Source organism: Tachyglossus aculeatus, chromosome 21 (assembly GCF_015852505.1).
Source record: "Tachyglossus aculeatus isolate mTacAcu1 chromosome 21, mTacAcu1.pri, whole genome shotgun sequence".
Classification (NCBI taxonomy): Eukaryota; Metazoa; Chordata; class Mammalia; order Monotremata; family Tachyglossidae; genus Tachyglossus; species Tachyglossus aculeatus.
This window is the reverse complement of record NC_052086.1, coordinates 8,058,368-8,072,533: the sequence shown is the minus strand read 5'-3', so window position 1 is coordinate 8,072,533 and position 14,166 is coordinate 8,058,368. Positions and strand designations below refer to the sequence as shown.

The following is a 14,166-nucleotide window of genomic DNA, read 5'->3' as shown; positions in this document are numbered from 1 at the left end:
AGATGAGGTCACTGAGGGCACAGAGAAGTGATTTGCCCAAAGTCACAAGCGCTTAGTACAGCGCTCTGCACACAGTAAGCGCTCAATAAATACGATTGATGATGATAAGGAGAAGCAGCGTGGCTCAGTGGAAAAGAGCCCGGGCTTTGGAGTCAGAGGTCATGGGTTCAAAGCCCGGCTCTGCCACTTGTCAGCTGTGTGACTTTGGGCAAGTCACTTCACTTCTCTGTGCCTCAGTTCCCTCATCTGTAAAATGGGGATGAAGACTGTGAGCCCCACGTGGGACAACCTCATGACCTTGTATCCCCCCAGCGCTTAGAACGGTGCTTTGCACATAGTAAGCGCTTCATAAATGCCATCATTATTATTATTATAAGTGAAGCCCAAGCCTGTGCTCTTTCCACTAGGCCACGCTGCTTCTCTAAGTTAGAGCTTAAACAGATTGCATAATAATAATAATATATCATATAAATTACTTGATAATGGTAATTATAATATATAATAACAATCGTTATTAATAAACACACACCAGCAGGGCGAGATCTCGGCCTTGCGACCGACGCCGCCACTCCGGTAGCCTAGGGCGCATGCGCGAGCGACCCGGCCACTCCGGTGGCCTAGGGCGCATGCGCGAGAGACCCCTCCACGCCGGTGGCCTAGGGCGCATGCGCGATCGACCATCCTCGTTGCCCTGCAGACAGACGCCGTTTGCGCGTGCGCGCCTCCTTGGCGCCAATGCCCCCCGGGAGCCTCCGCCGCCCACCCGCGCACGCGCAGTCCGCAGGGTCTCCGGGCAGGCGGGACGCGCCGTCCAGTACAGCGCCAACATGATCGGCCAGAAAACCCTCCACTCCTTCTTCACCCCGGGCGCGCCCGGGAAACGGCAGCTCCCCAGCCCGGGCCCGGCGGCCACCCCGGACCAGGAGGTACTAGCCCAACTGGGGGGTCTCGCGAGAGGCAGTCAATCAGTCCTATTTATTGAGCGCTTACTGTGTGCAGAGTTTGGGAATAATAATACTCCTAATTCGGCATTTCTTAAGCGCTTACTATGTGCCAAGCACTGCCCTAAGCGCTGGAGGGGATACAAAGGTCATCAGGTTGGCCCCCACGAGGCCCACAGTCTTCATCCCCATTTTACAGCTGAGAGAAATGAGGCCCAGAGAAGTGAAGTGACTCGCCCCAAGTCACACAGCTGACAATAGGCTTAGTCGGAATTGGAACCCATGTCCCCTGGCTCCCAAGCCCGCAACCTTCCAACTTGTACTTCCCAAGCGCCTAGTACAGTGCTCTGCACACAGTAAGCGCTCAATAAATACGATTGGTTGATTTCCACTGAGCCACGCTTCTTCGCATTCATTCATTCATATTTATTGAGCGCCTACTGTATGCAAAGCACTGGACTAAGCGCTTGAAAATAGTAATCATAATTTGGCATTTGTTAAGCGCTTACTATGTGCCAAGCACTGTCCCAATAGCTGGAGGGGATACAAGGTAATCAGGTTGTCCCCCATGGGGCCCACAGTCTTCATCCCCATTTTACAGATGAGGGAACTGAGGCCCAGAGAAGTGAAGTGACTTGCCCAAACTCACCCAGCTGACAAGCGGCGGAGCTGGGATTAGAACCCATCACCTCTGGCTCCAAATCAATCAATCAATCGTATTTATTGAGCGCTTACTGTGTGCAGAGCACTGTACTAAGCGCTTGGGAAGTACAAGCTGGCAACATAGAGCTAGGATTAGAACCCATGACCTCTGGCTCCCAAGCCCGTGCTCTTTTCCACTGAGCCACGCTGCTTCTCTAGTAAGCAACGTGGCTTATAGTAAGCGCTTAACAAATGCCATTATTATTGTTATTAATAAGCCAGAGGGGGGAAAACCTCAGCCACTTCAAAACAGCCGCCCTTCTGAAGCGCGGGGCCCGCCTGAGGCGGGAGCCAATGAGAAGGGCGCTCCGCCAGCGGGGCCCAATGGCGGCTCCGCCCGCCTTCGAGGCCCCGCCCACCTCTGCCCGGTCGTCCAATCGGAGGAGGGGGGCGGGACGCGGGTCGGGGATTTTGCCGCGAAACGGCATGTAGCCGCGGGGGGGGCGGGTGGAGGGGGATCTGGATTTCCCGCCATCCTCCGCGGCTCCTGCCCCCTCTGCCCGAGGATTTCCCGCCATCCTCCGCGGCTCCTGCCCCCTCTGCCCGAGGATTTCCCGCCATCCTCCGCGGCTCCTGCCCTCTCTGCCCGAGAATTTCCCGCGATCCTCCGCGGCTCCTGCCCCCTCTGCCCGAGAATTTCCCGCGATCCTCCGCGGCTCCTCCTTAGCCATCCCTTCTCCTCATCCCACTCCGGGGGCTCTTCCCGGTCTCCTGAGGGATCCCATCCCGCTTTTACCTCCATTCCCGGTCCCCGGGGGGCAGGCAGGATGGGGCTCCTGCGGGCCGCCACCCTGATGGGCCGGTCCTTGAGGGTTATTTCCCGTCAGGTCCAGCCGTCCAAGAAGGCCAAGGCGAAGGCCCCCTCGTCGCCGCCCGCTTGGCCGCTGAGCCCCGAGCAGTTGGAGCGGATCGAGAGGAACAAGGCGGCTGCTTTGCTGAGGCTCGCCAACCGACATGCCCCCGTCGGCCTGGGCGACGGCTGGAAAAGACAACTCTGCGGCGAGTTCTCCAAACCCTACTTCATCAAGGTAGCGGGGGGGATAAACCCGCGACCCTCATACCCTTGTATCTATCCCAGCGTTTAAAACGGTGCTTGGCACATACTAAGCGCTTATAATAATAATAATAATGGCATTTATTAAGCGCTTACTATGTGCAAAGCGCTGTTCTAAGCGCTGGGGAGGTGACAAGGTGATCAGTTTGCTCCAAGGGGGCTCACTATGAGCTAGATACATCAGTTACACTTCCGGGTTCGTTTATGATTTAGAAAAGTTCCTCTTAAGTCCAGGGTTTTGCTAATGTGTTTTATTTCCTTCTAATCAGCTAATGGGATTTGTAGCAGAAGAAAGAAAGCGTCATACTGTTTATCCACCTCCAGAGCAAGTTTTCACATGGACCCAAATGTGTGACATTAAAGATGTAAGTACTCCCTAAGGACAGGGATCATGTATACCGATTCATTCATTCAATCGTGTTTATGGAGCGCTTACTGTGTGCAGTGCTCTGTACTAATTCTGTTGTATTCTCCCAAGCACTTAGTCAAGTGGCTATGCGCACAGACACTCAGTAAACAATCTTGCTTATTTGGTGAGCAGACCTTAGGGAAATTGGGTGAACTCATTAGTTCTCCGATGATGAAGGGCAGCCCTGTTGGCATTATAGAAAGGGGTAAATGTTATCTTTCCTGTTCCTCTGGCATTTTGTGTAGCAGGAGGGGGGTGTGGGATTCTTGTTCACGGAATTAAGTGCTCATTGAGTGTCATCTGTTTGGTTGACTGTATTCACGGCTGTGGGGAGTGAATCAGGAGGCAGAACTCCTAGCCGGGCTGGATTAGGAGCTGAATTGGATAAAAATATCAGTGTTTCTGTTACTGAACCTCTTCTCCCCCAGCCTCTCTCTCCCCCTGGGGAAGATTAACTGTCAAAGGGAGAGGTGCCTGCTTTCATTACCTTGGCATTGTAGCTGCCTTCCTAACCAGGAGGATGGATATCACACCACACCTTCCTTCAACTATCATTTGGGGCTTCTGTCAAAAAACAGAGTGGCATTACTCAAGTTCTTAACGTGTATTTTTTGCTTTGAACCGGTAGAAGAGTGTCAGCTTCTTAGTCATCTGGGGACGTAGCCGACAATTCTCTTGCACTCTCCGGAGCACTTACTACAGTGCTTTGCAGGCAGTAAAGGCTCAAATACCATTGATTTTTGTTAATGGTATTTGTTACACGCTTAGTATGTGTCAAGCACTGCTCTAAGCTCTGGATAGGGACAAGTTAATTAGGTTGGACACAGCCCCTGACCCGTAAGGGGCTCAGTATCTATCCTTATTTTACAGATGAGGAAACTGAGGCCCAGAGAAGTAAAGTGACTTGTCCAAAGTCATACAGTAGACAAGTGGCAGAACCGGGATTAGAACCCAGGCTCGGTTGATAATAGCGCTTATCGCAGTTCAAGTCTACAGTGATGGATGTGGTACTTCGGATTGCCAATGATAATTTTGGTATTTGGTAAGCATTTCCTATGTGCCAGGCACTGGGTTAGATAGAGTTCAATCAGATGAGACACTGTCCCTTTTCCATACGGGGCTCACACTCAACTGGGGCGGGAGAATGGGAATCTAATCCACATTTAGCAGATGGGGAAATTATGGACAGAGAAGTTGTCACTTGTTCCATGGTAGTGCTGGAACTGGATTATTAGTCTCTTGCTTCCCAGATCTATGCTCTTTCCACAAGGCCATGCTACTTCTTGATAATCTTTCTAATTATTTCCAAACTGTGGTTTCTTTTAAATTCAAACATCCGTTGTGTTTAAGTGAGATTAACCTGTTGCTTTAGCTCGGTATTGTTGCAATGATTGCTTAAATTTTGCAGTGCTTTAATATATTGTAACTGACAAAGTACTGGTACCTTGGTCTTTCATGGTAACACCTCATTGGTTTAAAGCCACACCTGGACACCTTAGAGAGCTCTTAGATTTACACTAAATGATGATGATGATGGTATTTGTTAAGCATTTACTATGTCTCTCCCCACAGTAAACTCTCAATAAATACAACTGATTGATGGCCAAATCAAGTTATTCATTCAATCGTATTTATTAAGCACTTACTGTATGCAGAGCACTGTACTAAGCTCTTGGATAAGTACAGTGCAACAATAAACAGTGACCATTCCCTGCCCACAACAAGCTCACAGTCTAGAAGGGGTGAGACAGACAGCAATGCAAATAAAGACAGTTACAGATCTATTCATAAGTGCTGTGAGGCTGGGAAGGGTGGGGAGGAGCGTTAAAGAAGCTGGAGGAGACCACATTAAACCCAGGATGTGGAAATAATCACATCCTCCTTGGAATCCATCCAAGTGAGGGCTCTTGCAGGGATAGGACGAACAGGAAGAGCAGCCTGTGAAACTCTGGAGGAAAGATTCAAGCGCTTAGTACAGTGCTCTGCACATAGTAAGCGCTCAATAAATACGATTGATGATTGGTGTGCAGGGAGAGCAGGCTGAGAGCTGGATTAAGAAGCGTTGAGTGCTTAGCGCTTAGTATAGTGCTCTGCACACAGTAAGCATTCAATAAATACGACTGAATGAATGTGAAGGGTTGCCGGGCACTAGTCCGGGTGTCAGCGTCATTGGGAAGAATAGGTTTTTAGGTGTAATAATAATAATGATGGCATTTGTTAAGCACTTACTATGTTCGAAGCACTGTTCTGAGCGCTGGCGGGGGATACAAAGTGATTAGGTTGTCCCACATAAGGCTCACAGTTTTTATCCCCATTTTCCAGATGAGATAGCTGAGGTCCAGAGAAGTGAAATGACTCACCCAAAGTCACACAGCAGACAAGTGGTGGAGCCAGGATTAGAACCCATGACTTCTGACTCCCAAACCCGGGCTGTTGCCACTGAGCCACGCTGCTTTTCTGGTTGTGGGAACTCCTGGAAGGATTACCAGGAACCCCCTAGGGAGTCCCCTCTGGAACCCTTTAAGCAATGCCCACTTGGGAGGAAGGATATAGGAATAAGACCTTTCTGAAGGCAAAAAGAACTGGAAAATCTTTCAAGAATCTTCCCTTTCACTCAATCAGTTGTGTTTATTGAGTGCCTACTATGTGCAGAGCACTGTACTAACCACTTGGAAAATACAATTCGACAACAGATAGAGACAATCCCTACCCCACGGTGGGCTCACAGTCTAGAAGGGGGGAGACAGACAACAAAACAAAACATGTAGGCATCAATAGCATCAAAATAAATAAATAGAATTATAGGTATATACACATCATTAATAAAATAGAATAATAAATATGTACATATATACACAAGTGCTGTGGGGCAGAGGGAGGGAGTAGAGGCTATGGGGAGGGGAGGAGGAGCAGAGGAAAAGGGGGGCTCAGTCTGGGAAGGCCTCCTGGAGGAGGTGAGCTTTCCAGCCTTCCCTTCTCGATTCTTTCCTTGTGTTGTTGGTCTTCATTTGGGTTTTGGGATTTTTTTGTTTTGTTTTGTTTGTTATTTGAGCGCTTACTATGTGCCAGACACTACTCTAAGGGCTTGGTAGATATGAAGGAATCAGATTAGACATAGTTCCTGTCCCACATGGGGCTCACAGTCTTAATTCCCATTTTACAGATGGAATAACTGAGGCACAGAGCAGTCGCACAGCAAACAACTGGTGGAGCTGGGATTAGAACCCAGGTCCTTCTGACTCCCAGTCCCATGCTCTATCCACAAGGCCACACTGCTTCTCAGATTTTCCTTCTCCGACTTTCCTTCTGGATCCTTTCCAGACCTTCCTTTCCCCCTCTAGACTCCAAGCTCAGTGTGGGCAGGGACCATGTCCACCCACTCCCTTGCGTTGTACTCTCCCAAGCACGTAGTACAGTGCTCCGCACACAGTAAATGCTCAATAAAGACCATTGATTGATTGATTTTATTGTAGCTGTATGATTTTCAGAGTGCGTTTTTTAAATAAACTACTGTTGATGTTGGTGTGTAGGTGAAAGTTGTCATCCTGGGACAGGATCCATATCATGGGCCCAGTCAAGCTCACGGACTCTGCTTCAGCGTTCAGAAACCTGTGTCTCCCCCACCCAGGTATTATGGCGGTATCTTCTCTTTGAATGAAGTATACCTACTTGGAATTAGGGTAGAAGAAGGGTAAAGAGTGGGAACCCCTCCCAGGGTCTCACCTGAAGAGTTTCCAGTCCGGAAGGGAGAGTCAAGCAGAGGCCTGCCCCTTCCATTCCTAGCTTGGCCAGTGGCTAGCGAGTGGAAGGCACTCTGCGACAAGTCAAAACCCACCTGTGCCGGATAGCAGTCACATGGGAGAGAATCGAGGGTGGGGGCTCAAGTTTACTGCTCAGAAGGAGACAATGTCAAATCACTTTGGTATTTTTACCAAGAAAGCTCATAAAGGGTAATCACGTTGGGCATGGTCCCTTTCCCCCATAGTAATAATGGTATTTGTTTAGCTCTTACTATGTGCCACGCACTGTTTTAAGCGCCTGTGGTGCGCAGTCTAAGTAGGAGGGCGAGCAGGTGCTCACTTAGTACAGTGCTCTGCTCAGTAAATACAGCTGACCGAGCCCCCGTTTTATAGATGAGTCTTCTAGACTGTAAGCTCGCTGTGGGCAGGAAACGTGTCTGACAACTCTGTTACAGTGTATTCTCCCAAACACTTAGTACAGTGCTCTGCACACAGTAAGCCCAGAGACGTTAAGAGACTTGTCTAAGGACTGTGAGCCCACTGTTGGGTAGGGACTGTCTCTATATGTTGCCAACTTGTACTTCCCAAGCGCTTAGTACAGTGCTCTGCACACAGTAAGCGCTTAATAAATACAATTGATTGATTACACACAGCATGGAACGGGTGGATCTGGAATTAGAATGCAAGTCCCCACCTCCTAGGCCCTGGTTCTTTACCTAGATCGTTCTAATTGGTAGGGAGGAAGCAATAATAGTGAACCTACCACATATATATGAATTATTTGTTGCCTATGGTATTCATTAGGTGGTAATATTTGAAGGTTAAATCTGTAAGCTATTCAGTCAGTTGGTATCAGCTACGCACAAGTTGGTGGTAGTCAATGCTTCACAAGAACTATTGAGGAATCCTCATTTTGGTCTGATTTTTTCTTTTTCAGTTTAGAAAATATTTATCGAGAGCTGTCTACAGATGTGGAAGGCTTCTCCCATCCTGGCCACGGAGATTTGTCTGGTTGGGCTAAGCAAGGTATTGTCATTGGTTCTAGCCTGAACACCTATTTGAAAATCATTTCAGGTCTCTTCCAGATTCCTTGATTTTTCATCTCACTTGTGGTTTCCTTTTTCCTACGGGACACTCATAAGGTGGTTAATTTAGGCAATTCTGTATTTGTGATCTCAGCTTTGAGTGCGAAGCAATGATTTTTAAAAACTTTTCTCTTAATAGCAATACTGATGCTATTTCCTAAGCGCTTACTAGGTGCCAGAGCCCCCCGCTAATAGATACAAGGTGATCAGATTAAGCTCATTGTGTCCTCCTCTAGATTATGAAATCATTGTGGACAGGGAATGTGTCTGCTTATTATTATATTGTCCTCTCCCAAGCACTTAGTACGGTGGTCTGCACAAAGTGCTCAATAAATACGAATGAATAAAGGGAAGCATCCTGTTTATTCTTTTGTACTCTCCCAAGCGCTTAGCACACATTAAGCACTCAGTAAATACCATTGAATTGAATGAATGAATGAATGAAATGGGACACAGTCCCTGACTGATACAGGGCTCACAGTCTTAAGAGGTAGGTAGGGAAAAGAGGGATCTCATCCCCAGTCTCCAGATGAGGAAATCGAGAACCAGAGAAGTTAAATGACTCGCCTGAGGTCTGCAGGTTCTCAGACACATTCTCTTTCCACTAGACCATGCTACCTGTTTTTTGTCCTTCCAAGAAAAAGCAGGAGAGAAAAAAGCAATAGTGATGTCAATCAATCAGAGGTATCAATTGAATGCTTACTATGTGCAGAATACTGTACTAAGCACTTGGGAGAGTACAGTCCAGCAGAATTAGCAGTCACATTTTCAGGCCAAAATGACATTTCCTTTTTAACCCGAGTCCCTGGGAGATGCCAATAGGCTTTTATAAGAGGTTGAGCGGACAGAAGACCCTTTGAGTGTGTCTTCTTCTGTTGTACTCTCCCAAGTGCTTAGTATAGCGCTGTGCACACCGTAAGTGCTCAATACGATTAAGTGAAAATAGATCGGGTCAGGTGGGGAAAAGGATGACAGCAGTGGTGATAGTCAAGGGGGAGGAAGTCAGTCAATTAATTGATACAGTACATTGATTAAGGCATATGGTTTCCACCAGAAATAACTGGCCAGACTTGAAACCTCCACTTTGCCTTCCAAGTTTTCCTGCAGCTCCCCACATTGAGAGAACCTCGCCCCGGCTCACGGATTCTCGATATGACCGATATTGGTGGGTGATAGTGTCCCCCGGTTTTTTCACTCTGGATTTTCACTCTGTTAAATGTCTACCCCAGGTTGGCAGGAGTCCCGCCTCCCCCATCAAAATAAGAATCGCAACATAACAACCTTTTCCTGTCTCCTCTCCAATGGCTATTTCTTCTGAATTCCTCCCGAGTCTCACCGGTCCGTTTTGCATCATCGTTGTTGCTTGTTTGCAGGCGTCCTGTTGCTCAACGCCGTCCTGACGGTCCGGGCGCACCAAGCCAATTCTCACAAGGAAAGGGGCTGGGAGCAGTTCACGGACGCTGTGGTGTCCTGGCTCAATGAGAACCTGGATGGGCTCGTCTTCATGCTGTGGGGAGCTTACGCTCAGAAGAAAGGCAGCTCCATTGATAGGGTATGGTGTTCCCTTCCCTCTTCCCATTTCTAGGACTCTTCACCATGTTTTTCCTTAAATTCACACTGAAGGATTCTCCGAATCCAGTGAGCCTATAGAACCTCGGGAACAAGAGTCCTAAAACCAGTTGAAATTATTAGCTTTTTGCGGACGGGGAATGTGTCTGTGTACTGCTGTAGTGAACTCTCCCAAGCGCTTAGTACAGTGCTTGGCACACAGTGAGCACTCAGTAAACATGATGGAATGAATGCTGTGGCATCAAGCAATCGATGAATGGCTAGAGAAGCAGCATGGCTCAGTGGAAAGAGCCCGGGCTTGGGAGTCAGAGGTCATGGGTTCTAATTCCGGCTCCGTCACTAATCGGCTATGTGACTTTGGGCAAGTCACTTCACTTCTCTGTGCCTCAGTTACCTCATCTGTAAACTGGGGATTAAGATTGCGAGCCCCACGTGGGGCAACCTGATCACCTTGTATCCCCCAGAGTTTAGAACAGAGCTTTGCACATAGTAAGCGCTTAACAAATAAGATCATGATGATTCACTGAGCACTTACTATGTGCAGAGCACTTCACGAAGTGCTGCGGAGAGTACAGTACAGTGGAATTAGCACACATGTTCCCTTTACATCACGAGTTTACAGTCTAGAGGGCATGTGCTAGAGGTTTTCTTTTATCTGTGTCTGTTCTTCTCTTACTGTGTTTGATTTGGTCCTGTCTGTGTCCCCCTTCAAAAAATAAACTCCCCTAGGTCAGGAACCCCCATCTCCTACTTCTGCGCCTCATCCACGCTCTGCACAGACTAGGTGTGTTATCGGTGTCGCTACCGTTGCTAATAAAATGTACAGGAAAATCCCCCTGGTGTAACACTGCTTTCTATCAGAAATTAGTGTCAACCATTTGTTTTTGATGCTTCTGATTTTTTTTTTTTTTAGTTGTTTTATTATGGTATTCATTAAGAGCTTACTAAGTGCCCGGTACTGTCGTAAATGCTGGAGTATTTAGAGGATAATCAGATTGGACACAGTCCATGTCCCGCTTGGGGCGCACGGTCTTAATCCCCATTTTACAGATGAGGGAACTGAGGCCCAGAGAAGTGAATGGAGAAGCACCATGGTGTAGTGGATAGGGCATTGGAGACTGTGATCCCCATCTGGGACAAGGACTGTGCAACCCGATTGCTTGTATCCACCGCCAGCACTTAGTATAGTGCCTGGTACATAGTAGGCGCTTAACAAATACAATTATTATTATTAGTTGCCCAAAGTTACACAGCAGACAAGTGGCGGAGCTGGGATTTGATCGATGGAACCTCATCCTTCTGTCATTCCTTACCTCGAATAGAAACGCCACCACGTACTCCAGACTGCACATCCCTCCCCTCTGTCGGTGCACAGAGGATTCTTTGGATGCAAGCACTTCTCGAAAACCAATGAATTGCTGAAGAAATCTGGCAAGAAACCAATCGACTGGAAAGAGCTTTGAAACTAGACACTGCAGCTGTACTGTGGTGGTTTCTAGTGGTCTTCTTTCGGAGAATCTGCCGTTGAGGAATGTATGTAAGGTGAACTGCAACTTTGAGAGGAATTGGTTTATGCCTTTGTGCCTTTGTAAATCCTTGAGCAGTAACCTGTGTGAAAACAGGTGGGCAGTGGTTTGATGACCATTTTTTCTCTTTAGAATTTGGCTCACTGACTGGCTTCCTAACACAGTAGCAGGGCTCTTTAAGTTGACGCTAAATGTGGCCGTAATTGTGCCTTCTAAGGCTACTTACTGGTGATCAAACCTCCTTTTATCCTTCTCTTACCCTCATCCTTCCAAGCATTTCCATTACTGTTAATGAGATTTGTTTGCAAAAACGCACCTTTGTATATACAGTGTAAAAGCTACCTTGTATGTTGACAGCCACTGCAGCTTATTTTTGAGAGGTTAACGGGGGTTTCAAGATGTTTTTCCCGATTTCCCTGTTTAATTTTAAAATGTACTCTAGTGGGCATTGTGACCAAGTGCACTGCACCCTAGGATGTACCTTTAATTTACCGAGAAGGTTGACAGAACATCTGTTTTGCACAGTGCCTAAAAATGGTCACAATGGGTTCTAGAAATCTTAGGGTAACAGAAAACCTCCTCCAATAAATCAAGGAATTCCAGGTTTGGGCAAGTTTCCTTTCTAAGAGAAAGTGCAGTGAACTGGTACCTTTTTTTTTTTTTGAACAATTAAATTAATCTAGGGAGCATTTCATATGTTTGCTCCAAAATAGCCAGGGTTTGTCAAGGGGAAGATACACCCTTAATTTTTTTTTTCTTTTTTTTTCCTTCCCTGAGCCCGTTTCTACATTTCAATTTCAGAGTTTCTGTCTGCTAGCCTATAGTGCCTAACTTGAGACTTTTCTTCTTATGAATCCGGGAAAGTTGGAAGCCTTAACAGAGCACATTGAGACCTTTTTTATGGGATCACATCTCCCGTGACAATTGGCACTGTTTACTTCTATGGAATACAGGTAAGGGAAGGAGAGGTGGAAGATTTTGTATATGGATTTTCCTGTTCTGGAAGAAATACACTCCATGTCGTTTAATACGCTCATCTCAGGGAGCAGTCCGTTTTCAAGGCAGCTCTTAACTTTTAGCTCTTAGAGATTATAAGAGTCCGTTGTTCCTTTGTTGGTAATACCGGGAGACCTGTTCTTACTAGTTTGTTTTTACTGTGATGGCGATTACCCCAAGTTTCAAGAAAAAGCTCTTTTTAAACCTTCAGTTCAACAGCGGTGGTCATTTGAAGTCAGCACTGAAAAGATGTCCAGTGCTGTTTCCTGCCAACTGGATTAGGAGCAAACTTGGGGAAATTTGGTAATAAACAATTGTCGTGTTTCACTGTTGTGCCTCTGTGTCATTGATCAACTCTAGTGCCTAGTGCCAACGCCCTACCCGTATACCCGTCTCCCGTCTGCCACCTTTGACCTTTAACCTCCCAGAGACCTCCTGGGACCACCTGGTGCTAAGTGCATGGCTGTCAGCTGCTAAACCAATCCAGGACTCCCAAGTCCTCTCCGGGAGATTGGCCTTGCTGGACTTTCCCTCTCAGAAGTGGCATGACACCGATTGCCCCAGTGCCCCCTGGCACAGGACAGGCCTGGATTTGTGTGAGTCCTGAGTCCGATGGCCCGAGGGTTGAGCTGGGCTCTCCCAAAACCTGGCTAGGGGGCCACCCGGTTACTGGGAGCGGCTGTTGCACGTGTGCGATGAGTTGACACCCACGGGGGTGGGGGGGGGGAATCTTCAATCATTCATTGTCATATTTATTGAGCGTTTACTATGAAGCAATGTACTAAGCACTTGGGAGAGGACAACAGAGCAATAAATAGGCACATTCCCTGCTCACAATGAGCTTACAGTCTAGAGGGGGAGGCAGACATTAATATGAATAAATAAATTACAGATATGGGCATAAGAATCTTGAATCCCACCTGTCCCAGAGCCCAAGGGTGACCGTGATATGTGAATCCTGCACATACCAGCGGCAGTTGGCCCCAGGAAGTGTGGTTTGGGCCAATCTTAGGTGCCGGGCTGTAAGGGTTACTTCCAGATGGGTCCAGTCCATCTAAATCCCCTCTAGACTCTAAGCTTGTTATGGGCAAGCAATGTGGCTGTTCAGCGTTCTGTTGTCCTCTTGCAAACGCTTAGTGTGGGGCTTTGCACAAAGTAAGCCCTCAATAAATACCATTGATTGACCGACAACCCAAGTAAGGACCGGTGCTCTAAGAGGAAACGGTGCCTAGTTCCCTTGCCATATTTTGTCAATGGTATTTACTGAGGGCTTACTATGAGCAAAGCTCTGTGCTAAACACTTGGGAGAGTGTAATACCACAGAGATAGCAGACAGGTTCCCTGGCCACAGTGAGCTTATAGTTAGTACAAATGCCTACTGCTTGGCAATTGACGGGAACTGGCTATATTCATTGGGTTTTTATGTCAACCGTTGTCAAAACCCAAGGCCGAGGCCTTTCTCTGTGGCTTCTGCTTCCTCTCGACCTCTGACCCCCTCCTTCAGTTTGAGGGGCTGGCCCCCAGGATTCCAGAATAAGTCCTGCAGTGGGGTTCATGGGTGGTGTGGACAGGATAAAGCCTAGTATAATAATAGTCATATTGGTATTTGGTAACTGCTTACTATGTCAAGTACCATTCTAAGTTCTGAAGTCAATAGAAGCTAATCAGGTTGGACACAGTCCCTGTCTCATGTGGGGCTCACAATCTTCAATGCCGTTTCACAGATGAGGGAACTGAGGCCCGGAGAAGTGAAGCGACTTGCCCAAGGTCACGCAGCAGACAAATGGTGGGGTCAAGATTAGGACCTAGGTCCTTTTGACTCCCAGGCCTGTGCTCTAGCTGTTAGGCCAGGCTGCCTCTATGCTCCAACCTAGGTCTAAGCCCTAGCCCAGAACCCAGGCACCCCACCACCTGGACGACCATCTAACATTCAAGGATTCTGAGGGGACCTGGTACAGTAATATAACCAGTGCTGGGTCCCTTTGGTTGGGGTCTTTACACAGACATTTGTATGTGGTCGCTATATGAAGGAGCATGACCTAGTGGGAAGGGCTCGGGCCTGCGAGTCAGGACCCGCTTTCTAATCCCGGCTCCTTCAATTGCCCACTGTGTGACCATGGGCAAGATACTTAACTCCCCTGTGC

The 14,166-nt window shown here is 47.6% G+C and overlaps 1 protein-coding gene across 1 annotated transcript; it reads left to right on the top strand.

The window, feature by feature from the left end:
• Window positions 1–587: 587 nt before the first annotated feature.
• Window positions 588–12,350, top strand: UNG (uracil DNA glycosylase). Its single transcript, XM_038762686.1, has 7 exons — window positions 588–945; window positions 1,911–2,671; window positions 2,967–3,062; window positions 6,637–6,734; window positions 7,784–7,872; window positions 9,305–9,483; window positions 10,823–12,350. Exons 1-7 carry the CDS (start codon window positions 588–590, stop codon window positions 10,961–10,963), a joined length of 1,722 nt encoding a protein of 573 aa, XP_038618614.1. The 3' UTR covers window positions 10,964–12,350.
• Window positions 12,351–14,166: the final 1,816 nt, after the last annotated feature.

Excerpts from the sequence above, each read along its gene's own strand:
- UNG (XM_038762686.1), top strand. The coding sequence starts at position 588 with ATGCGCGAGCGACCCGGCCACTCCGGTGGCCTAGGGCGCATGCGCGAG. Across the intron at positions 946-1,910 it reads GGTACTAGCCCAACTGGGGG|CGCGGGGCCCGCCTGAGGCG; the intron begins GTCTCGCGAGAG and ends GCCCTTCTGAAG. Across the intron at positions 7,873-9,304 it reads GTCTGGTTGGGCTAAGCAAG|GCGTCCTGTTGCTCAACGCC; the intron begins GTATTGTCATTG and ends GCTTGTTTGCAG.